The following is a 26645-nucleotide window of genomic DNA, read 5'->3' as shown; positions in this document are numbered from 1 at the left end:
TTTTTTGATATTGAGCTGCATGAGTTGCTTGTATGTTTTGGAGATTAATCCTTTGTCAGTTGCTTCATTTGCAAATATTATCTCCCATTCTGAGGGCTGTCTTTTCATCTTGTTTACGGTTTCCTTTGTTGTGCAAAACCTTTTAAGTTTCATTAAGTCCCATTTGTTTATTTTTGTTTTTATTTCCATTTCTCTAGGAGATGGGTCAAAAAGGATCTTGCTGTGATTTATGTCATAGAGTGTTCTGCCTATGTTTCCTCTAAGAGTTTGATGGTGTCTAGCCTTACATTTAGGTCTTGAATCCATTTTGAGTTTATTTTTGTGTATGATGTTAGGGAGTGTTCTAATTTCATTCTTTTACATGTAGCTGTCCATTTTTCCCAGCACCGCTTATTGAAGAGCTTGTCTTTTCTCCGCTGTATATTCTTGCCTCCTTTATGAAAGATAAGGTGACCATATGTGCCTGGGTTTATCTCTGGACTTTCTTTCCTGTTCCATTGTTCTATATGTCTGTTTTTGTGCCAGTACCATACTGTCTTCATTACTTTAACTTTGTAGTATAGTCTGAAGTCAGGGAGCCTGATTCCTCCAGCTCCGTTTTTCGTTCTCAAGATTGCTTTGGCTATTTGGGGTCTTTTGTGTTTCCTTACAAATTGTGAAATTTTTGGATCTAGTTCTGTGAAAAATGCCAGTGATAGTTAGGTAGGGATTGCATTGAATCTGTAGATTGCTTTGGGTAGTAGAGTCATTTTCACAATGTTGATTCTTCCAATCCAAAAACATGGTATATCTCTCCATCTATTTGTATCATCTTTAATTTCTTTCAACAGTGTCTTATAATTTTCTGCATACAGGTATTTTGTCTCCTTAGGTAGGTTTATTCCTAGGTATTTTAATCTTTTTGTTGCAAAGGTAAATGTGAGTGTTTTCTTAATTTCACTTTCAGATTTTTCATCATTAGTGTATAGGAATGCAAGAGATTTCTGTGCATTAATTTTGTATCCTGCTACTTTACCAAATTCATTGATTAGCTCTAGTAGTTTTCTGGTAGCATCTTTCAGATTCTCTATGTATAGTATCAGTGACAGCTTTACTTCTTCTTTTCTGATTTGGATTCCTTTTATTTCCTTTTCTTCCCTGATTGCTGTGGCTAAAACTTCCAAAGCTATGTTGAATAATAGTGGTGAGAGTGGGCAACCTCATTTGTTCCTGATCTTAGTGGAAATGGCTTCAGTTTTTCACCACTGAGGGCGATGTTGACTGTGGGTTTGTCATATATGGCCTTTATTATGTTGAGGAAAGTTTACTCTATGCCTACATTCTGGAGGGTTTTTATCATAAATCGGTGTTGAATTTTGTCGAAAGCTTTCTCTGCATCTATTGAGATGATCATATGTTTTTTCTCCTTCAGTTTGTTAATATGGTGTATCACGTTGATTGATTTGCAGATATTGAAGAATCCTTGCATTCCTGGGATAAGCCCCACGTGATCATAATGTATGCTCCTTTTAATGTGCTGTTGGATTCTGTTTCTAGTATTTTGTTGAGGATTTTTGCATCTATGTTCATCAGTGACATTGGCCTGTAGTTTTCTATCTTTGTGACATCTTTGTCTGGTTTTAGTATCAGAGTGATGGTGGCCTCGTAGAATGAGTTTGGGAGTGTTCCTCCCTCTGCTATATTTAGGAAGAGTTTGAGGAGGATAGGTGTTAGCTCTTCTCTAAATGTTTGATAGAATTCTGAATGTTTGATAGAATTCTCCTGTGAAGCCTTCTGGTCCTGGGCTTTTGTTTGTTGGAAGATTTTTAATCACCGTTTCAATTTCAGTGCTTGTGATTGGTCTGTTCATATTTTCTATTTCTTCCTGGTTCAGTCTTGGAATGTTGTGCATTTCTAAGAATTTGTCCATTCCTTCCAGGTTGTCCATTTTATTGGCATATAGTTGCTTTTAGTAATCTCTCATGATCCTTTGTATTTCTGCAGTGTCATTTGTTACTTCTCCTTTTTCATTTCTAATTTTATTGATTTGAGACTTCTCCCTTTTTTTCTTGATGAGTCTGGCTAATGGTTTATCAATTTTGTTTATCATCTCAAAGAACCAGCTTTTAGTTTTTTGATCTTTGCTATCGTTTCCTTCATTTCTTTTTCATTTATTTCTTTATGAAATTTAGTTCATATGATCTTTATGATTTCTTTCCTTCTGCTAACTTTGGGTTTTTTTTTTTTTGTTCTTCTTTCTCTACTTGCTTTAGGTCTAAGGTTAGGGTGTTTATTTGAGAGGTTTCTTGTTTCTTAAGGTAGGCTTGTGTAGCTATAAACTTCCCTCTTAGAACTGCTTTTGCTGCATCCCATAGGTTTTGGGTCATCGTGTTTTCATTGTCATTTGTTTCTAGGTATTTTTTAATTTCCTCTGATTTCTTCAGTGGTACCTTGGTTATTAAGTAGTGTGTTGTTTAACCACCATGTGTTTGTATTTCTTATTTTCCTGTAATTGAGATCTCATCTCATAGCGTTGTGGTTGGAAAAGATACCTGATACAATTTCAATTATCTTAAATTTACCAAGGCTTGATTTGTGACCCAAGATATGATCTATCCTGGAGAATATTCCATGAGCACTTGAGAAGAATGTGTATTCTGTTGTTTTTGGATGGAATGTTCTATAAATGTCAATTAAGTCCATCTTGTTTAATGTATCATTTAAAGCTTGTGTTTCCTTATTTATTTTCATTTTGGATGATCTGTCCATTGGTGAAAGTGGGGTGTTAAAGTCTCCTACTATGGTTGTGTTACTGTCGATTTCCCCTTTTATGGCTGTTCGCATTTGCCTTATGTATTGAGGTGCTCGTATGTTGGGTGCATAAATATTTACAATTGTTATATCTTCTTCTTGGATCGATCCCTTGATCATGATGTAGTGTCCTTCTTTGTCTCTTGTAATAGTCTTTGTTTTAAAGTCTATTTTGTCTAATATGAGAATTGCTACTCCAGCTTCCTTTTTATTTCCATTTGCATGGAATATCTTTCTCCATCCCCTTACTTTCAGTCTGTATGTGTCCCTAGGTCTGAAGTGGTTCTCTTGTAGACAGCATATATATGGGTCTTGTTTTTGTATCCATTCAGACAATCTATGTCTTTTGTTTGGAGCATTTAATCCATTTACATTTAAGGTAATTATCAATATGTATGTTCCTATTACCATTTTCTTAATTGTTTTGGGTTTATTATTGTAGGTCTTTTCCTTCTCTTGTGTTTCCTGCCTAGAGAAGTTCCTTTAGCGTTTGTTGTAAATCTGCTTTGGTGCTGAATTCTCTTAGCCTTTGCTTATCTGTAATGGTTTTAATATCTCCATCAAATCTGAATGAGATCCTTGCTGGGTAGAGTAATCTTTGTTGTAGGTTTCTCTTTCATCACTTTAAATATGTCCTGCCACTCCCTTCTGGCTTGTAGAGTTTCTGCTGAAAGATCAGCTGTTAACCTTATGGGGATTCCCTTATGTGTTACTTGTTTTCCCCTTGCTGCTTTTAATATGTTTTCTTTGTATTTAATTTTTGATAGTTTGCTTAATATGTGTCTTGGCATGTTTCTCCTTTGATTTATCCTGTATGGGACTCTCTGTGCTTCCTGGACTTGATTAACTACTTCCTTTCCCATATTAGGGAAGTTTTCAACTATAATCTCTTCAAGTATTTTCTCAGTCCCTTTCTTTTTCTATTCTTCTTCTGGGACCCCTGTAATTCAAATGTTGGTATGTTTAATGTTGTCCCAGAGGTCTCTGAGAGTGAACTCTATTCTTTTCAGTCTTTTTTCTTTATTCTGCTCTGCAGTACTTATTTCCACTATTTTATCTTTCAGGTCACTTATCTGTTCTTTTGCCTCAGTTATTCCGCTATTGATCCCTTCTAGAGAATTTTTAATTTCATTTATTGTGTTGTTCATCTCTGTTTGTTTGCTCTTTAGTTCTTCTAGGTCCTTGTTAAACATTTCTTGTATTTTCTCCATTCTATTTCCAAGATTTTGTATCATCTTTACTACCATTATTCTGAATTCTTTTTCAGGTAGACTGCCTATTTCCTCTTCATTTGTTAGGTCTGGTGGGTTTTTGCCTTGCTCCTTCATCTGCTGTGTGTTTTTCTGTCTTCTCATTTTGCTTATCTTACTGTGTTTGGGGTCTCCTTTTCACAGGCTGCAGGTTCGTAGTTCCCGTTGTTTTTGGTGTCTGTCCCCAGTGGCTAACGTTGGTTGAGTGGGTTTGTAGGCTTCCTGGTGGAGGGGACTAGTGCCTTTGTTCTGGTGATGAGGCTGGATCTTGTCTTTCTGGTAGGCAGGTCCACATCTGGTGGTGTGTTTTGGGGTGTATGTGGCCTTATTATGATTTTAGGCAGCCTCTGTGCTAATGGATGGGGTTGTGTTCCTGTCTTGCTAGTTATTTGGCATAGGGTGTCCTGCACTGCAGCTTGCTGGTCGTTGAGTGCATCTGGGTCCTGGCATTGAGATGGAGATCTCTGGGAGATTTTTGCCATTTGACATTACATGGAGCTGGGAGGTCTCTTGTTGACCAGTGCCCTGAACTTGGCTCTCCCACCTCAGTGGCACAGCCCTGACGCCTGGCTGGAGCCCCAAGAGCCTGTCCTCCACACAGCTCAGAATAAAAGGGAGAAAAAAAAGAAAGAATAAATGAAGATAAAATAAAATAAAGTAAAATAAAATAAGGCTATTAAAATAAAAAGTTATTCTTAAGAAAAAAAAAATTTTTAAGTAATAATAATAATAAAAAAAGGACAGACAGAACCCTAGGACAAATGTTAAAAGCAAAGCTATACAGACAAAATCACACACAGAAGCATACACATACACACTCAGAAGAAGAGAAAAAGAGGAAAAAAATATATATCATTGCTCCCAAAGTCCACCTCCTCAATTTGGGATGATTCGTTGTCTATTCAGGTATTCCACAGATGCAGGGTACATCAAGTTGATTGTGGAGATTTAATCCGCTGCTCCTGAGGCTGCTGGGAGAAATTTCCCTTTCTCTTCTTTGTTCACACAGCTCCCAGGGGTTCATCTTTGCATTTGGCCCCATCTCTGCGTGTAGGTCGCCTGAGGGCGTCTGTTCTTCGCTCAGATAGGACGGGGTTAAAGGAGCAGCTGATTCAAGGGCTCTGGCTCACTCAGGCCGGGAGCAGGGATGGGTACGGATGTGGGGTGGGCCTGCGGCGGCAGAGGCCAGCGTGACGTTTCACCAGCCGGAGGCGCGCCGTGCGTTCTCCCGGGGAAGTTTCCCTGGATCGCGGGACCCTGGCAGTGGTGGGCTGCACAGGCTCCCGGGAGGGGCAGTGTGGATAGTGACCTGTGCTCGCACACAGGCTTCTTGGTGGCGGCAGCAGCGGCCTTAGGGTCTCATGCCCGTCTCTGGGGTCCGTGCTGATAGCCATGGCTCGTGCCCGTCTCTGGAAATCCTTTAAGCAGCGCTCTTAATCCCCTCTCCTCGTGCACCAGGAAACAAAGAGGGAAGAAAAAGTCTTTTGCCTTTTCGGCTGCTCCAGACAGTTTCCCGGGCTCCCTCCCGGCTATCTGTGGCGCACTAGCCCCTTTTGGCTGTGTTCACGCAGCCAACCCCAATCCCTCTCCCTGGGGTCCGACCTCCGAAGCCCGAGCCTCAGCTCCCAGCCCCGCCCGCCCCGGCGGGTGAGCAGACAAGCCTCTCGGGCTGGTGAGTGCTGGTCGGCACCGGTCCTCCGTGCGGGAATCTCTCTGCTTTGCCCTCTGCACCCCAGTGGCTGTGCTCTCCTCCGTGGCTCCGAAGCTTTCCCATCCGTCACCCGCAGTCTCTGCCCGCGAAGGGGCTTCCTAGTGTGTGGAAACGTTTCCTTCTTCACAGCTCCCTCCCACTGGTGCAGGTACCGTCCCTATTCTTTTGTCTCTATTTTTTCTCTTTTCTTTTGCCCTACCCAGGTACGTGGGGTTTTTTTTGCCTTTTGGGAGGTCTGAGGTCTTCTGCCACTGTTCAGTAGGTGTTCTGTAGGAGTTGTTCCACATGTAGATGTATTTCTGATGTATTTGTGGGGGGGAAGTTGATCTCCGCGTCTCACCCTTACGCCATCTTGAAGCGCCTTCTTCCTTATGCATCTTAACTATCTAAGGCCAGTATCCTGTTTTTCTGCATCCTGAATTCCCCTCAGTGTGTACCATCAGGGCAGCTGCAGTGGCTGATGGATTGATGCAGGCAACATTCGTTGTTTACTGAAATGGTAGTCAGCATTTTTTGTCCACAGCTTCAACTGGAACTAATGGAAGAGTTTCAGTTATTAGTAATGACAAAATCTTAGTATGATTACCAGGGAGGCTAATGCAGGGTATATGACAAAATCATGGGAGGAGGGACCAAGAATTTGACAATTCAGAGTATCAGAAAATTGTCTATGTAGTAATTAAAACAGCTGAGAGTTATGACTGTGATGATGCTGTAATGACGAGGAGTGAGTTAAGAAATAAAATCTTCCAGCAATGAGGGCAACTAGGAGCAGTAGATTATGTAGTGTGATGATGTGAGATTCAAAGTTTAGGAAGGAGGAAAGAGGAAGGGAGGATTATCTGGAACTAGCTCTGAGGTGCACAGAAGATACATCCCCCATCTTCCTGCCCTAGAAAAGGGAGCAAAACCAGCTACAGTTGGAGAGATAATAGGAACTCAATATATGATTGTTCTGAGTCTACTCCAGTACTTCACTTCATAGATGAGGAAGTTATTTTTAACATTTTGCAAATTCATAGTTACTAAATTGTGAAGAATTTTCCAGTGCAAAATGTGAATATATATAAACACAGATTAGTCCCGTACACTCTCTACAGATTTATTAAATTCATCACTCATATTTAGAATAATGAATCTCAGGCATTAAAAATTCCTCCTACAGATAACAAGGTAAATTATATCTTTCACTTTCTAAAATGGTAAGTACATGCATTTATTCTACTTCTAAATATGTTCAGCAGAAGAATTAAATAGGAAAAGGTTTTTTATCTTGTATGTTATTAATATAAATCATTAATGGGTAAGTAATTAATATATTACTTTTGCATACACATAATGGGAGATGAAACAAAATCTAACAACTGAACTCTTTTTAAAAAAAAGAGTTTTTGAACATTGTTCATTCATTCATTCATCTTTGCCACTTCACTGATTTTTTGACATAAGTAGAAATTCTGACTCCTTCCTTTGTATTCGACATCTGGTTGCCAATGGCGCTGGGTCAGGCTAGCCCCCGGGTGGACAGTACAGTACACCATTTGATTTGCCTGAATTTGAAACCAAATGCTTTAAACAAGTGTATTTAAACTTCTCAGAAAGAGAAGATTAAATACTAGTATTAGGGGAAAATATTTTTCCCTACAAATTCCTTGGCTTGCTTTTATCAGGCAATGAAAATTTTATAATATAGCATTTTTATTTTGCCTTAACTGCCAAGAAAGTCAAAGTAAAATTTGGGGTTCAACTCTAGCAACAAGATATGTGTTTGGACACAATTATTTCTCATGGTTTAAAATGTCTTTAGTTCTGTTTATAGATTTTAGTGCCCAATTTAACATTGTGTTTAAGTTTATAGCATGCTTAATATCTTTTAGGAAGAAGTACCGTTTTAATAAAACCATAAATATTTTATGTTTTTCTCCTCTTAGTGTTTGCTCTTCATATGGCATCTGCCTTCTGTTTTTTCATGAAAAACAGAACAATTAAGGAAAACTGTAATACTTTTTACACTTAAAAAAAATTCAAAAAGCCTGTGATAATTTTTCAACTAGGAAAGAGTTCACTTGTTTCCCATATATCACTAATTCTATGTTTTAATAGAAAAAAATGCCTTTAAATACAATATTTACTAATATTAAATTGGTTAATTTATTACATTTAAAAATTCCTAGCTGTTTCTACTTTTTTAAGTCAAAAGATAAGAAATAGCAGAAGTAAAACAAATTAATCACTGAAGGAGTAATTAGTAAAACTTTATTGTGCACACACCAAAAAGACAGCTTGAAAACTGGGAGCTTTCAAACCAAAACACAGAATGAGGCTCAGAGGGATATTGTTATAAAGCAGCTTATATAGTAAAGAGTGACTATCCTTCACAGTAATTTTGTCTTAAATGATAGGGAATTGGTTAGTGGTTACCTCATATCAACCTTGGGAAACAGTTTAAGTTTTGCTTATGATTTCCAGAGGCATAAGCAAGAAATGACCCAGTTCAAGCTAGTCTTGCAAAATAAGCTACATTAAGCTTTGCTTGTAGGACTAAACTGGTTTTGTCTGCTTAGGGAATTTTCAAGGCTGGTCTCCATTTTTTAAAATTTTAACAGTAACTTGTTTTGTAAAACAACTTATTCTTTCTCTGTGATTTAAAAATATATTTTGAAAATAATGGGTCAGCTTTAGACACATATAAAGATTACTTTCTTCATATATGAAATCCACTAACCTTTCTAGGAAATAAAATTAAATCTATTTTTAAAAATGAGACTAACTAGGAACCAAATAGAACAGGTAACTGCTGTGCTGTTATTGTATGTGATCTGGCAACTCAATAAAACTGTTGGAGTAGAAATACAGAAAAGATGATTGATGAAGAAATGCTCTCTCTCCTGTACCAGTTCACATTCAAGTTAAAATGTGAACATGGAGAATTTGGAGAAAGAAGTTTAACAGGTCTAGATATTTTCTTGATTAATACTTCTACCTTAAAATACAAATTTCAACAATTAAATGATTTTCATTCTGAAGGAAATGGAATTTCAAGTAATTGTTTTAATTAACCAAAGAATTAAAAAACTACCTATTTTTCATCTTCTTAAGTGGATCAAACTCTTAGGAAAGGAATGAAGTGGCTGCCTTGGGCAGAGACATGATGAATATAGATCAAATCAAAATGTGATATGACTTGTTCCACTTAAATGGCTTTTTAGAAAGCTTGCTCTGGGTCAAAAAAGAAAAAAAATGGTGCAAGAGCTTGGTAAGTTTCATGTGACCTGAACTCAAATTCAGGTAAACACATGTAGCCTGAGTGCATTAGCTTGTAAATATACCCAGTTCAGTTCACTCACTTAACAGACATTTATTGGACAGGAACGAGTTGCCAAGCAGGACACAAACTGTACTTTCAAAAGTTTGAGTGTGTAAAAGAAAATGACAACACACACTATGCTTTCAGGACAATTCAGTCTAATGGAGGGTATAAACAAAGGAATGATGGAAAGCAAAGCAAAGCAAAGATCCTGTGACAGCTACTGTGATAGACATCAACACAGATGGAGAAACTGGAGGGTGGGAGGTAAATTTGAACTCTGGAGGAGCAGGAAAGCTTCACGGGGGACATAACTGAATTGGGACTTGAAAAATATCCAGTTATGGAGAAGTGGATAAGAATTTCAGGCATAGGGAACAGATGATGAGAATGCACAGAAGTGGCATATTTTCAGAAACATGGAAATTTGGGTAATTCTTGCACGGTGAAGTGGTGTGAAATAGAGCTATAAAAGTAGAATTGAATTGTATTATAAAGTGCCTTATATAAATGTGAATTTTGTTCCAAGCAGAGATTGAGGAATCAATAAATGTATTATTTTGTTTTGCTTTAATTCAAGAATATCAATATTTTTAATTTTAAAATATTTTATAGGAATAACAGTGGATATGAAGAATTAATGTAAGGAGAAAATGGTTATTGTGACGTGAGCTACAAGTCTATTATAGGAGTGATCACAGGGAAAACAGGTTTAAGAAACATCTCTGACATAGCTGATTGGATATTGAGGAAAAGGAAGATAGAGAGTTTAGTGATAATGTAGGTTTATTGAAAAAATGAATAATATCTATCAGTGAAGATAAGAAAACTTACTTGGTAAAGCTGTATAAATTCAAGAAATGACATATCAAATTTTTGCCGTCTACACTGAACAATATGGATAATTAATTATGCTCTCTTTTAGGATTGCAAGTAGGGAGGCTCTCATAGGTGGTATACTTTAAAATATGTGTGCAGAGGACTGTTCAGAAGTACACTCTCTTCCTCTAGAACCTGAGAAAAAATTTTTAAATTTGCAGGGCAGGTATAGAGACACAGATGTAGAGACTGGGCATGTGGACACTGGGGGTGGGGAAGGGGAGGGTGGGACGAAATGGGAGATTAGAACTGACATATATACACTACCATGTGTAAAATAGATAGCTAGTGGGAACCTGCTATAAAGCACAGGAAGCTCAGCTCTGTGCTCTGTGATGACCTAGATGGGCGGGATGGGGGGGGCATGGGAAGGAGGTCCAAGAGGGAGGGGCTATATGTATACATATAGCTGATTCACTTCGTTGTACAACAGAAACCAACACTACATTGTAAAGCAACTATGCTCCAATTAAAAAAAAAAAATGAACCAGACTCTTACTGAAACGTAGATAATGGCAGTGTGAGGTTGTATCTTACCATTTAAGACCGTGCATGTATCAGATATTTATTTAAGAGGCTGAAATGTTTAAAGGAATTTTAAAATATATTTTGTTCAATTAATCTTTAAATATTTGCAGTTTAGAAAGCCTAGACTGTAATCACCCACCAGAGACAAAGTATCTCATAATAGTTGACAGGGGAGATTCTTTACCCATATATCTGGGTTCAAATACTTCCTGTTATTTATTAGCTGTGTGACTTAGAGCAAGTGACTTATACTCTCCTTGCTGAAGTGTCTTCATCTGTAAAACAAGAATGATAATAGACAATACTATTATTAGTAGAGTACTGGAATTACAATGAGGAATAAATAATAAAAGTAAACACTAAGAGTGCCCTTAGCAAAGGCTAGTAAGCACTGATCTAAGCATTTTAATACATGTTTTTATTAATTCCTTATGCGAAGTCCACAGATTATGTATTATTACCCTATTTACAGATGAGGAAATCATGGGAGAGATGCTGACTGACTTGCCAAGTCAAGAAGCCAGTGTTTGTCAGACTCACTCTTTGAACTCAAACAGTCAGGATTCACTGTCTGTCTTACAACCACTTTATTTCCTGATTCTTTCATGGGTGATTTTATTTTAAGCTTTAAAGGTAGGTGAGCTCACATATGTAAAGTATTTAAATCTTTACATGTATGTCTGGCATTGACTAAGTGCCAGTAAATGTTAGTTGCTTTTCTTACTACTACTCTTTCTGCTACAATTTAATAGTTAACCTATGAATGTCAGAAACTGAAGTGCCTGATATACATATAACATCTTATGTGCATAAATGCACAGCATCTTCTCATCAGTGTAACTGATACTTTGTTAGAGAAGTCTCTATCACAGCAGCTTGTTACTAGTAACATTCTCTCTCTCTCTTTTTATATACCTGGCTTATTGTTTGTCTGCTTTAAACTACATAAGAGAAGAAAGTTTGTCTACCCTTTTTCTGTTTCATACCCAGCAAACAGCTGGACACATCATAGGCCCTTAGTAAATATTTGTGATAAACAAAGGTGAACACAATAGAAATAAGAAGAAAAGGATCTTTTTTCCCTTAGTAAATATTTTTGATAAACAAAGGTGAACATAATAGAAATAAGAAGAAAAGGATCTTTTTCTTCCCTCAGTCACTTGCATAGCCTATCAACAACGTCGAAATGAGGACACAGTGCATTATTTTTCTATAACCATTAACAAGGTGACAAGCAGGCCCTTGGCATAAAGAATGTGAGCATAAAAGAATTGTAAGAGAGGGCTCTCAGGCCCCCTTAATGGTACCATTGCCTCTCTCCCTGGATTACCTACCTCCTTTGTCTCAAGAGAAGCGTAAGAAGGCAAATATATTTCCTAGAGTCGCAGCCAAGATGCAGGTCAGCTCCAGAAAACTATGAAATACCTGCTACAGGAGATTTCTTGGTTTTGGAGGAAAAATATTTGAATTCAAAGAAGAAATTTTTCTTCCTCCAAAAGAGATATGTATACTAATATATTGTGCAGAATAATACTTACTTACCCTTATAGACTTACATATCTTATTTCTATTTGAGAGTTAATACTACCAGATAACTTTTCTCCCCTTCATGTTCTCAGCAAGAATAAACCATAAGGAGTATTGATATGTTTATTTTAATATCTGAAACTAGACCCTAGCTTTCAAAGTTTTGGAGCACAGAATTATAATATAAAGAAACATGAAGAGGGAATATTTTTTAAAAAGAGTGAAAACCAATGATTTATTAGTGGAAGTTATTTTCTTATATGGAGACCTTTGGAGAAATGAACACAAGAAAGAAGATATGAAACCTTCTTAAATGTCAGTTTTTTGGTAAGAAGTAATTTCTTGGTACTGATTTTCACCTAAGAATGTGTTTGCGATAAGATTTATAAATTGTTTAGGATTGATTGAAAGGGTTGCTCTTAGTCTTATCATATATTTTTTTATCACATATGTATATTTTAATTAATCATGTTATAATTAATATATGAGTGTATATTGTGTAAAAGGTCATGCTGTGGACCTAAAATGTATAAGCCATGGTTCTAATCCCAAAAAATGTCATCGGGGTGATATATCAGTATAATGCAGAAAGGACAGTGTGATTCGTCAGTGAAAACAATGCTCTTACATGCATTGCATTTTGTTTACCAACAACAGTTACTCGATTTTGACTCAGTTCACCTGATCACATTTTAATAAATCAGTAAAACATACTGATGTCACCTGAATACAGTGTGAAGAATTGTCTGTGACCTCTGATAGCTATATGTTTGTAGCTTTAGTCAGTAAAATGATTGCTGTTTTTACCATAGTAGAATTTTAATCTAGATACAAAAATTTAATTCAGAGGGGAAATTTGGTGGAATCATGTAATGAAAAGGAAAGAATGCCAGGGATAGAACCTCAATAGGATCTCTCTGGTTAGAGTAAGAGAAAGAAGTTGATATGTTGTAAACAAAGAGACGTGATGATGAAACTCTCAATTCTAACCCAGAGCTCTTTCTCTAGTAAATCAAATTAAATACTTATTGCCTCTTTAAAATGGACTTTTTTCTCATCTTAAAATATTTAATAAAGTAATACTTATTTTAATATACTTACATAGTTCTTATAGTGTACATTCTAATGGTTATGCTTTTTTATGCTACAGTTCACAGAAACTTATGTTTAGTAATTCAAATATGAGCATATAGTGTCATCAATTTTTTAAAATCTAAACAACAGTCATATATGTTATATCATGAAAATATTGAAATATATGAATGAAAATTCAACCAACATATATTTACAATGTTTTGAACCATGAGGTGCTTTATAGGCTTCTGCTCTTTCTTAACATTCAAATTAATTTTATTTAATTCAAAGCTCCTTCTTTAAATATAGGGGCAACATGTATTTAATTTTGCCAATTTAAAATAAAATATTTTTGTGCTTTAATTAGCCATTCTCTTTGTGCAGTATCCTTACTGGGTATACTGTAATTATTTGCAAATAGTCCTTACTCCACAATCCATATTGTAAACAGAATTTGAATACGCCCTTTGAAAGGAATGAGGGAATTAATTAAATATATTTGATATATTTTCAAAAATGAACGTCTGCAGCCTAGAAATACCAATGCAAAAAGGACTAGATTTTTTTTTAACTGCAGGTGTAATACTTTTGATTTGTTGCAAAAATAAATGAGTTGCGATGAGACAGAATGAAATTAGCGTGGTTTTGTACAGCTGTGTCTCATTTCAGAGAATAAATCTATTCTTAAAAATGCAGAAAATTACTTTAAAAAATTAAGCCTTAGTTTAGACATACTAGCAAACCCCACTTTTAAAGGAACATTTGTTTGTGTATGTGTGTGTGTGTGTATGCGTGTGTATCTTTGCTCAGTGCTTTGCATATAGTCAGAAGGGACAAAACAGCTTTAGGGGAAAAAAACTATAAAATCTTTATTATGTATATCCAAATCACAAATTTCGAATTCTTTTCTCGAAAGAGTTTTTATATGGCTCATGTATGAAAGCACTTGTGTATTTACATTGGCATAGAAGTGACAAAGCACCTACATGTTGAGGATGGTATTGGGAGAGATTTTCATAGAATTTCAATATCTAGATTACAAGCTCCATGAGGACAGGTACTGTTTTATGTTTTGATCCCTGAAATGTTCCAAGCCTGTATGTTGTACAGAGTGAGCACTCAATATATTCATTATTCTCAGAATACTTATGTTGAATGAATGAATGGACAATTTGTAAATGATCACCATGCTTGTTTTAGATAATAAAAATGAGAATGTAGCCAGTTGTAAGTTACTTGTTTGAGACAGGTAGTGGCAATACCTAATACATAGGTTCCTAAGGCAGTGATATTGTCTTCAGTAAAATATTTTATTCTTAAGTGCTAAATCAATGATAAAAGTAAACATCTAACCAAGGTTATTTGTACTAAAATGTTATACTCTTTTATTCTATATACCTCCTTTCTTAAATCATCCTATGATTTACAAAGCATTTCTCCGTGATCTAGGTACATAAAGTAATATCAATTTTATTATGACAATTTATTTGTCCATTCAATAAACACTTAGTAAATGCTTTCCTTCAGCAGTATGCTAAGTAGTGGGAATAAAATTGTGTACACGTGACTGCCACAGTCCCTGCCCCATGGACATCTCCTCTTGTGACAGAAACAAATAAAAAACAAGTAAACACATACATTAGCAAAATAAATTTGTCTTGTGATAGTGCTTTGAACAAAATTAATGGAGATTGGGAGTTTGGGGATTGAATGAGTCTGTAGTTACAGTGATCAGGGGATGCACTTTCAAGGAAGTAACATTTAAGCTGAGATCTGAAAGTTGCAAGTTCAGCTTAAAAGTGACTTCCCCATTTGTATAGGGTCTAAAATATCTCCAAAGGCAGGTATCTATGCCACTGGGAGGGGGGCAAGGAGAGAGGTTACTACAGCTGTGATGTGCAGTCATCAGTAGAGTTGGAAATGTTTGCATCGAGTAGTTAATTCCTATTTACCAAAATGGAAACGTCCCTATTATGTCAAATAGTTATTATGAGGCACCCATATTTTTTATGTTGTTCAACCAATGTTTGGGATGTTAAAATAACTGCCTAATAGAAAACAAAGAAATAGAATTTTAATAATACCCAAGCAAGTGCAGTATAAATTTATATATCAAATCTTGACTATATTTCTATTTTTTATTTGATTTCTTTATTTTATACATGTTTCCCAGGATAGTCCACTGGTCTTACAGTCTGACAGGAATGTAACAGTGAATGCAAGAAATCACATGGGGCAGTTAACTGGACAGCTGACAGTAGGTGAGTGCTTTGGGGTAAAGATTGCTCATACCATCTTACTCCATTTAAAACTCTGTGGTTGTTTAAATTGGGAAAAGCAGAAGTATATTATTTCTCTAATATATATTTAGGCATCCCATTCCAGCCCAATTAGCTTGCACATGATTTGATTTGTCATAGGCTAGTTATGGTCATTGTTACTCTTGTCATTGTGTTATTGTGATACTGAATTACGTATATTTTGCTGTTATTACTCTTGAATTATGAAATGTAGCACTTTCCTAACAATATCTCCCTAGTATATGTTAAATTATAGTAAATAGGCTAAAACAAACATGAGATGTAACATCTATGTATCCTTTGTTCTAAACAAATAATTTACTAATTATTATCTGCTTATAAAATTAGAAAAAATAATACAGTAATTGAATATAAAAAATCTTAACATTGATCAATTACTTATAAATTTGATGTTGAAATTATATATATCTTAAGGTTTATAGGGTTTAGAAGTTGTAAATATAAGTTTATGATAAAATATTACTAATGTTTTCTCATATTGTCAAAAATTAATTTAGAGATTTGTTAGTGGCAGTATTATTTGACTGAATTTTTATAAGAAAAAAGGGAAACTAAAAGTCAGTTGTAATTATGTAAAATGATACAAAGACTTGATTTGTGTGTAATTGCTAAAATATTTTTAAAATACTGTATTTTTCTGTGGGAAAATTACCTAATACTTACTGATATTGTATATGTATGATAGTATATTATAAAGAGTAAATTGCAATTTTGAGGGCTGAGTTATCCTTATCTTGAGAAATTAATCATCATGTAATGCAAATGTATGTTTCCAGTATTTCTAATTAAATTACAAAAGAGTATGACATATGAAATGTGAGATTTATAAACATGAACTTGATTCTGCCCACTTATTTCTAGGTATATGAAACACTTTTTGATGTTACTCACTTTAATGAAGCCAAAAGTGAAACTTACATTGTGGCATATGTGTATTTTGAAAAAATATGATTGCATTTTATTATAATTATTAAATTTTATTTTGCATTTTATTTACATTATAAAAGTTGGTCAGTAGATATCTATCAATTGCTACATTTGATAGTATTTTGTGACATGATATCAATTACAAGGGGGGGCTATAGACAAATGGATTAAAATTAGAGAAAAGAAATATGTCTGTGGACACAGAACTGATTCAGAAGCACCAGGTGCTTAATTTAAATGTCCATGCCAATTTACTATTGCTATGTTGGAACTGCAGAAACAGGCCTAAACTGGGCAGATTTTCCATATCATAATTTTTTTTAATGTTGAGAACTCTTTAGCTAGATAGAACTTTATTCTGCATCCTTTTCTTGGTTAAAAAAAATAAAAAAAAGTCCATAGTGGAAATGCCAACCTGTAAATTAAACACGCAAAGACCATATACCAATGTCCACTGTCACATGCAATCACTACATAACTACTGTACTACCTATAGAGCAAAGAGGCTGTTTGATTTTATGAAGGATAATCAAATGCCATTTACATTTTGCTACCTGCTTTCCTGCAGTAAATAAAGAATAATAGTATTGTGATTGTGTTTTCAACCACTGTTCCAAGTTGATTTTAACGTAGAATCAATATTTTCCAATTACACGAAAAGAAAGAGAGAAGAATGAAGAGGAACAGAAAGGGTGATAGGTTAGGGAGAAAGATTAAGCTTAGTTTTAAATGAAGCAAGTCTATTTAATGATGCAGCATCTTATTTCTGTGGATAGAAACATACTCATTCCAGTGAGGCTTAAGCTGAAAACTGTTTAATATCCTGGTCCTCTGAGTGTACTGTTGGTGACCTCCATCTTTTCACTGCTTTGTATGTTTCAATAAACATACAGAGAACAAAGGAAGAAGTAGATAAAGGGGAGTAGGTCAGGCATAATGTATTCATTTTTGGAGTCAAACCATATGGGACTCCAAAACAATAATTATCTCTTGGAGACTCACTTTTCTCATCTCTAAAATAGAGATACGGACATTTATTTAGAATCATACATAAGAATTGGGGCAATTTCATTGTCTGCAAATCTTAGGCAATTAAATCTCGAATTGGTTATTATTTGGATGATGGTGATTGTAATTTTTGGTATCACTTAAGTTACAAATACATTGCTATCATGTGAAAAATTTCATGATGCTTTTCTATCCAATGTGTCTCTGGGATAGTAGTTGAGGAATACATGCTGGATTATAATACTGTTACAAAGATATACTACAAAACGCATCACAGAAAGTGTGCCTGATGTGTGGATAATGTTTTAATCATGTCATGATAAAATTATCTTTAGGTAGAATTTGAAGAGATAAATGGATGGATTCAAGCAATGTATTCAGTCAGGATTCATTTTTAATTATATTGACATAAAGTAACTGTTTTAAGCCTCTTTTCCTATTTCCTTTTTTTCATTCTTTCAGTTTTTGTTTAGGGGCATGGTCTTGATTATAGTTTAGGCATGACATTACTTGGCAATATTTTAAAAAATATGCTACTGCAAAATAGACTAATATTTATGGAAAATAAATTCAGTTATTCTTCACTGTCTAGGTAAAAAAATTCTAATCTCTACCCTAAATCTATCAATCATGATTAGGAAAGTATAGTCAATTCTACCAATGTGACAGATTTTGAATATTTTTCCACATTTTATTTTCATTGTAAATGGGAAAAGAAAATTTCCCTTATCAGTAGCTACTTGTAACATTTTTCTCAAAAATACATATAAGATTGTTCAACCAAGCAAATATCCACTGCCGTTGTACTCTGCCCTTCTAGTTTTGTTTACAAGTCTACCTTCCTACTGATCCAGTTCTCAGGGATACGTGTAGTCCATGGCCTAGGCAGACCGGTGTGTTAATTCTAATCCAAACTCACTCTAAGAATATGAAACCAGATTATTTATAATCCAATAAGGCAAATAAAATATTTTATATATATGCCAGCTCAAGACATTATCAAAACTAAAACGAAACATTTTTAGAATTTGGGTAAATTTTAAAAATGACAAATATTGTTGTATGCTTAAAGTGCCAGGCTTTATGTAAATTTCTGATGTATCAGAATCTCCCTATGAAATTTAAGACTGTAATTTCTTTTTGACTCTCATTTGTTTTTTTTTATTTATATATTTTTAACATCATTATTGGAACATAATTGCTTTAAAGTGGTCTGTTAGTTTCTACTTTATAACGAAGTGAATCAGTTATACATATACCTATATCCCCATATCTCCTCCCTCTTGGCGTCTCCCTCCCACCCTCCCTATCCCACCCCTCTAGGTGGTCACAAAGAACCTAGCTCATCTCCCTGTGCTATGTGGCTGCTTCCCACTAGCTATCTATTTTACATTTGGTAGTGTATATATGTCCATGCCACTCTCTCACTTTGTCCCAGCTTACCCTTCCCCCTTCCCATATCCTCAAGTCCATTCTCTACTACATCTGTGTCTTTGTTCCTGTCTTAGCCCTAGGTTCTTCATGAACTTTCTATTTTTTTCCCTCAGATTCCATATATATGTGTTACCATACGGTATGTCTTTCTCTTTCTGACTTACTTTGAATATTTTTCCACATTTTTTCATTGTAAACTAAACATTTTTAGAATTTGGGAAAATTTAAAAAATGACAAATATTGTTGTATGCTTAAAGTTCCAGGCTTCACTCTCTATGACAGACTCTAGGTCCTTCCATCTCACCACAAATAACTCAATTTTGTTTCTTTTTATGGCTGAGTAATATTCCATTCTGTATATGTGCCACACCTTCTTTATCCATTCATCTGTTGATGGACACTTAGGTTGCTTCCATGTCCTGGCTATTGTACATAGACCTGCAGTGAACATTTTGGTACATGACTCTTTTTGAATTATGGTTTTCTCAGGGAATATGCCCAGTAGTGGTATTGCTGGGTCATATGGTAGTTCTATTTTTAGTTGTTGTTGTTTTTTTTGAGGTACGCGGGCCTCTCACTGTTGTGGCCTCTCCCGTTGTGGAGTACAGGCTCTGGATGTGCAGGCTCAGTGGCCATGGCTCATGGGCCCAGCCGCTCCGCAGCATGTGGGATCTTCCCAGACCAGGGCACGAACCCGTGTCCCCTGCATCAGCAGGTGGACTCTCGACAACTGCGCCACCAGGAAAGCCCTATTTTTAGTTTTTTAAGGAACCTCCATACTGTTCTCCATAGTGGCTGTATCAATTTACATTCCCACCAACAGTGCAAGAGGGTTCCCTTTTCTCCACACCCTCTCCAGCATTCATTTTTTGTAGATTTTTTGATGATGGCCATTCTGACCGCTGTGAGATGATATCTCATTGTAGTTTTGATTTGCATTTCTCTAATGATTAATGATGTTGAGCACACTTTCAAGTGTTTGTTGGCAATCTATTTCGTCTTTGGAGAAATGTCTGTTTAGGTCTTCTGCCCAATTTTGGATTGGGTTGTTTGTTTTTTTGATATTGAGCCTCATGAGCTACTTGTATATTTTGGAGATTAATCCTTTGTCAGTTGCTTCATTTGCAAATATTTTCTCCCATTCTCAGGGTTGTGTTATCATCTTGTTTATGATTTCCTTTGCTGTGCAAAAGCTTATAAATTTCATTAGGTCCCATCTGTTTATTTTTGTTTTTATTTCCATTTGTCTAGGAGGTGGGTCAAAATGGATCTTGCTGTGATTTATGTCATAGAGTGTTCTACCTATGTTTTCCTCTAAGAGTTTGATGGTGTCTGGCCTTACATTTAGGTCTTGAATCCATTTTGAGTTTATTTTTGTGTATGGTGTGAAGGAGTGTTCTAATTACATACTTTTACATGTACCTGTACAGTTTTCCCAGCACCACGTATTGAAGAGGCTGTCTTTTCTCCACTGTATATTCTTGCCTCCTTTATCAAAGATTAGGTGACCATATGTGCGTGCATTTATCTCTGGGCTTTCTATCCTGTTCCATTGATCTATATGTCTGTTTTTGTGCCAGTACCATACTATCTTGATTACTGTAGCTTTGTAGTATAGTCTGAAGTCAGGGAACCTGATTCCGCCAGCTCCATTTTTCTTTCTCAAGATTGCTTTAGCTATTCAGGGTCTTTTGTGTTTCCATACATATTGTGAAATTTTTTGATCTAGTTCTGTGAAAAATGCCAGTGGTAGTTTGATAGGGATTGCATTGAATCTGTAGATTGCTTTGGGTAGTAGAGTCATTTTCACGATGTTGATACTTCCAATCCAAAAACATGGTATATCTCTCCATCTATTTGTATCATCTTTAATTTCTTTCATCAGTGTCTTATAATTTTCTGCATACAGGTATTTTGTCTCCTTAGGTAGGTTTATTCCTAGGTATTTTATTCTTTTTGTTGCAGTGGTAAATGGGAGTGTGTCCTTAATTTCACTTTCAGATTTTTCATCATTAGTGTACAAGAATGCAAGAGGTTTCTGTGCATTAATTTTGTATCCTGCTACTTTACCAAATTCACTGATTAGCTCTAGTAGTTTTCTGGTAGCATCTTTTGGATTCTCTATGTATAGTATCATGTCATCTGCAAACAGTGACAGCTTTACTTCTTCTTTTCCCATTTGGATTCCTTTTATTTTTCTTCTCTGATTGCTGTGGCTAAAACTTCCGAAACTATGTTGAATAATAGTGTTGAGAGCGGGCAACCTTGTCTTGTTCCTGATCTTAGTGGAAATGGTTTCAGTTTTTCACCATTGAGGATGATGTTGGCTGTGGGTTTGTCATATATGGCCTTTATTATGTTGAGGTAAGTTCCCTCTATGCCTACTTTCTGGAGGGTTTTTATCATAAATGGGTGTTGAATTTTGACGAAAGCTTTTTCATCTATTGAGTTCATCATATGGTTTTTATTCTTCAATTTGCTAATATGGTGTATCACATTGATTGATTTGCGTAAATTGAAGAATCCTTGCATTCTTGGGATAAACCCCACTTGATCATGGTGTATGATCCTTTTAATGTGCTATTGGATTCTGTTTGCTAGTATCTTGTTGAGGATTTTTGCATCTATGTGCATCAGCAATGTTCGCCTGTAGTTTTCTTTCTTTGTGGTTTCTTTCTGGTTTTGGTATCAGGGTGACGGTGGCCACGTAGAATGAGTTTGGGAGTGTTCCTCCCTCTGCTATATTTTGGAAGAGCTTGAGAGGGATGGGTGTTAGCTCTTTTCTAAATGTTTGAAAGAATTCGCCTGTGAATCCATCTGGTCCTGGGCTTTTGTTTGTTGGAAGATTTTTAATCACAGTTTCAATTTCAGTGCTTGTGATTAGTCTGTTCATATTTTCTGTTTCTCCCTGGTTCAGTCTGGGAAGGTTGTGCATTTCTAAAAATTTGTCCCTTTCTTCCACCTTGTCCATTTTATTGGCATATAGTTGCTTGTAGTAATCTCTCATGATCCTTTATATTTCTGCGGTGTCTGTTGTTACTTCTCCTATTTCCTTTCTAATTCTATTGATCTGAGTCTTCTCCCTTTTTTTCTTGATGAGTCTGGGTAATGCTTTATCAATTTTATCTTCTCAAAGAACCAGCTTTTAGTTTTATTGATCTTTGCTATCATTTCCTTCATTTCTTTTTCATTTATTTCTGATCTGATCTTTATGATTTCTTTCCTTACGCTAACTTTGGGGGTTTTTTCCTTCTTCTTTCTCTAATTGCTTTAGGTGTAAGGTTACGTTTTTTATTTGAGATGTTTCTTGTTTCTTAAGGTAGGCTTGTATAGCTATAAACTTCCCTCTTAGAACTGCTTTTGCTGCATACCAAAAGTTTTGGGTCATCGTGTTTTCATTGTCATTTGTTTCTAGGTATTTTTTGATTTCCTCTTTGATTTCTTCAGTGATCTCTTGGTTATTAAGTAGTGTATTGTTTAGCCTCCATGTGTTTGTATTTTTTACAGATTTTTTCCTGTAATTAATATCTAGTCTTATAGTGTTGTGATGGGAAAAGATACTTGATATGACTTCAATTTTCTTAAATTTACCAAGGCTTGATTTGTGACCCAAGATATGATCTATCCTGGAGAATGTTCCATGAGCACTTGAGAAGAATGAGTATTCTGTTGTTTTTGAATGGAATGTCCTATAAATATCAATTAAGTCCATCATATTTAATGTGTCATTTAAAGCTTGTGTTTCCTTATTTATTTTCATTTTCATTATCTTTCCATTGGTGAAAGTGGGGTGTTAAAGTCCCCTACTATGATTGTGGTACTGTCAATTTCCCCTTTTATGGCTGTTAGTATTTGCCTTATGCATTGACGTGCTCCTATGTTGGGTGTATAAATATTTACAATTGTTATATCTTCTTCTTGGATTGATCCCTTGATCATTATGTAGTGTTCTTCTTTGTCTGTTGTAATAGTCTTTGTTTTAAAGTCTATTTTGTCTGATATGACAATTGCTACTCCAGCTTTCTTTTGATTTCCATTTGCATGGGATATCTTTTTCCATCTTTTTCCATAGGTCTGAAGTGGGTCTCTTGTAGACAGCATATAAATGGGTCTTGTTTTTGTATACATTCAGCCAGTCTACGTCTTTTGGTTGGAGCCTTTAATCCATTGACATTTAAGGTAATTATCAATATGTATGTTCCTATTACCATTTTCTTAATTGTTTTGTGTTTGTTATTGTAGGTCTTTTCCTTCTCTTGTGTTTCCTGCCTAGAGAAGTTCCTTTAGCATTTGTTGTAAAGCTGCTTTGGTGGTGCTGAATTCTCTTAGCTTTTGCTTGTCTGTAAAGGTTTTAATTTCTCCATCAATTCTGAATGAGATCCTTGCTGGGTAGCATAATCTTGGTTGTATGTTTTTCTCCTTCATCACTTTAAATATGTCCTGCCACTCCCTTCTGGCTTGCAGAGTTTCTTCTGAAAGATCATCTGTTAACCTTACGGGGATTCACTTGTGTGTTATTTTTTGTTTTTCCTTTGCTGCTTTTAATATTTTTTCATTGTATTTAATTTTTGATAGTTTGATTAGTATGTGTCTTGGCGTGTTTCTCCTTGGATTTATCCTTTATGGGACTCTCTGTGCTTCCTGGACTTGATTAACTATTTCCTTTCCCATATTAGGGAAGTTTTCAACTATAATCTCTTCAAATATTTTTTCAGTTCCTGTCTTTTTCTCTTCTTCTTCTGGGACCCCTATAATTCGAATGTTGGTGTGTTTAATGTTGTCCCAGAGGTCTCTGAATCTGTCTTCAATTGTTTTCATTCTTTTTTCTTTATTCTGCTCTGCAGTACTTATTTCCACTATTTTATCTTCCAGGTCACTTATCCGTTCTTCTGCCTCAGTTATTCCACTATTGATCCCTGCTAGATAATTTTTAAATTCATTTATTGTGTTGTTCATCACTGTTTGTTTGCTCTGTCGTTCTTCTAGGTCCTTTTTAAACATTTCTTGTATTTTCTCCATTCTATTTCCAAGATTTTGTATCATCTCTACTATAATTATTCTGAATTCCTTTTCAGGTAGACTGCCTATTTCCTCTTCATTTGTTAGGTCTGGTGGGTTTTTACTTTGTTCCTTCATCTGCTGTGTGTTTCTCTGTCTTCTCATTTTGCTTAACTTACTGTGTTTGGGGTCTCCTTTTCGCAGGCTGCAGGTTTGTAGTTCCTGTTGTTTTTGGTGTCTGCCCCCAGTGGCTAAGGTTGGTTCAGTGGGCTGTGTAGGCTTCTTGGTGGAGGGGACTGGTGTTCTGGTGGATGAAGCTGGATCTTGTCTTTCTGGTGGGCAGGTCCACATCTGGTGGTGTGTTTTGGGGTATCTGTGGCCTTATTATGATTTTAGGCAGGCTCTGTGCTAATGGGTGGTGTTGTGTTCCTGTCTTGCTAGCTGTTTGACATAGGGTGGCCAGCACTGTAGCTTGTTGGTCGTTGAGTGGAGCTGGGTCTTGGTATAGAGATGGAGATCTCTGGGAAATTTTCGCCGTTTGATGTTATGTGGAACTGGTAGGTCTGTTGTGGACCAATGTCCTGAACTTGGCTCTCCCACCTCAGAGGCACAGCCCTGAAGCCTGGCGGGAGTACTAAGAGCCTGTCACCCACGCTCAGAATAAAAGGGAGAAAATATACGAAAGATAGAAAAAAAGAAAGAAAGAAAGAGAGAGAGAGAGAGAGAGAGGGAGGGAGGGAGGAAAGAAGGAAAGAAAGAAAGGAGATAAAATAAAATAAAATAAAACAAAATAAAATAGTTATTGAAATAAAAAATAATTATTAAGAAAACATTTTTAAAAAGTAAAAAAAAATAAATAAATAACGGACAGACAGAACCCTAGGTCAAATGGTAAAAGTAAAGCTGTAAAGACAAAATCACACACAGAAGCATACACATACACATTCACAAAAAGAGAAAAAGGGAGGAAAAAAAAAAATATATATATATATATATATCTTTGCTCCCAAAGCCCACCTCCTCAATGTGGGATGATTCGTTGTCTATTCAGGTATTCCAGAGATGCAGGGTACATCTAGTTGATTGTGGAGATTTAATCCGCTGCTCCTGAGGCTGCTGGGAGAAATTTCCCTTTCTCTTCTTTGTTCGCACAGCTCTCCAGGGTTCAGCTTTGGATTTGGCCCCGCCTCTGAGTGTAGGTCGCCTGAGGGCATCTGTTCTTCGCTCAGACAGGACAGGGTTAAAGGAGCAGCTGATTCGGGGGCTCTGGCTCACTCAGGCCTGGGGGAGGGAGGGGTACGGATGTGGGGCGAGCCTGCGGGGCAGAGGCCGACGTGACTTTGCACCAGCCTGTGACGCGCCGTGTGGTCTCCCGGGGAAGTTTCCCTGGATCGCAGGACCCTGGCAGTGGCGGGCTGCACAGGCTCCCGTGAGGGGAGGCGTGGATAGTGACCTGTGCTCGCACACAGGCTTCTTGGTGGCAGCAGCAGCGGCCTTAGGGTCTTATTCCCGTCTCTGGGGTCCGCGCTGATAGCCGCGGCTCACGCCCGTCTCTGGAGCTTCTTTAAGCGGCGCTCTGAATCCCCTCTCTTCACACACCAGGAAACAAAGAGGCAAGAAAAAGTCTCTTGCCTCTTCAGCAGCTCCAGACTTTTCCCCGGACTCCCTCCCAGCTATCCGTGGTGCACTAACCCCGCAGGCTGGGTTCACGCCGCCAACCCCAGTCCTCTCCCTGGGGTCCGGCCTCTGAAGTCCGAGCCTCAGCTCCCAGCCCCGCCCACCCCGGCGGGTGAGCAGACAAGCCCCTCGGGCTGGTGAGTGCCGGTCGGCACCGATCCTCTGTGCGGGAGTCTCTCCACTTTGCCCTCTGCACCCCTGTGGCTGTGCTCTCCTCCGTGGCTCCGAAGCTTCCCCCTCCACCACCCGCAGTCTCCGCCCGCGAAGGGGCTTCTAGTGTGTGGAAACCTTTCCTCCTTCACAGCTCCCTCCCACTGGTGCGGTCCCGTCCCTATTCTTTTGTCTCTGTTTTTTCTTTTTTCTTTTGCCCTACCCAGGTACGTGGGGAGTTTCTTGCCTTTGGGGAGGTCTGAGGTCTTCTGCCAGCGTTCTAGTGGGTGTTCTGTAGGAGTTGTTCCACATGTAGATGTATTTCTGATGTATTTGTGGAAAGGAAGTTGATCTCCAAGTCTTATTCTTCTGCCATCTTGGAGCTCCTCCAAGACTCTAATTTCTTATGACCTTCATAAGGTAGGAGAAGATGAATGAACTCCAGATTTCTTCTTATAAATTTCTCTTCTTAGAATAAAGCTGAAAGAGAGGTATTGGATTGTTTGGGGGAAGTAGTTTAAGAAAGTACAGAATCCCAGGAGTTCAGACTCCTTGAAAACCAACAAGAACTTAATTCTCAGAATCCTTCTCCAGGTCAAATTTTCTATTTTTCAATCTGTAATTGCTATGCTAGCAGGACATTCCTTTTTTATATAAGTGACAAAAACAGTGTGTGATATTAAGTGTTATATGTTCATATGTGTTGATAGTACTATATTTTATATTTTTCAGGACATTTCCATCAAATAACTTAGATAAAATATGCACCATTATTGTGAAGCTTATTATAGTCTCTTAGGAAACTGCTACAATGTGATATATAGAATAAAAATCATTTCCTTAGGGAAGTGCAGATGAAATATTGTCATGTAGTTTTGATATAGACATTGTTCATAATACTGATAATAGTGATAATTAATGCTGTAGGAATTGGATTTGCTAAAAATGTAATAACCTTTCCCACGGCATGATTCAGATAATGACTTATCTTTTATTTAACAATAATATTACATTGATCAATAATAGAAAATATTTAAACTACTTTCATAAGTAGTTTAAACAA

The 26645-nt window shown here is 36.6% G+C and overlaps 1 protein-coding gene across 1 annotated transcript in view; it reads left to right on the top strand.

Moving 5' to 3' along the window:
• Nucleotides 1–26645, top strand: part of SGCZ (sarcoglycan zeta) — a 331450-nt gene that overhangs the window by 215633 nt on the left and 89172 nt on the right. The window contains exon 3 of the mRNA XM_004277165.3: nucleotides 15240–15327. Within this exon, the coding sequence (XP_004277213.2) occupies nucleotides 15240–15327 (88 nt within the window). The remainder of the gene's footprint in view (nucleotides 1–15239; nucleotides 15328–26645) is intronic.

The sequence above is a fragment of the Orcinus orca genome, chromosome 21, assembly GCF_937001465.1.
Source record: "Orcinus orca chromosome 21, mOrcOrc1.1, whole genome shotgun sequence".
Lineage (NCBI taxonomy): Eukaryota > Metazoa > Chordata > Mammalia > Artiodactyla > Delphinidae > Orcinus > Orcinus orca.
Note: the sequence above shows the minus strand (reverse complement) of the source record. Positions and strands in the feature narration are given on the sequence as shown.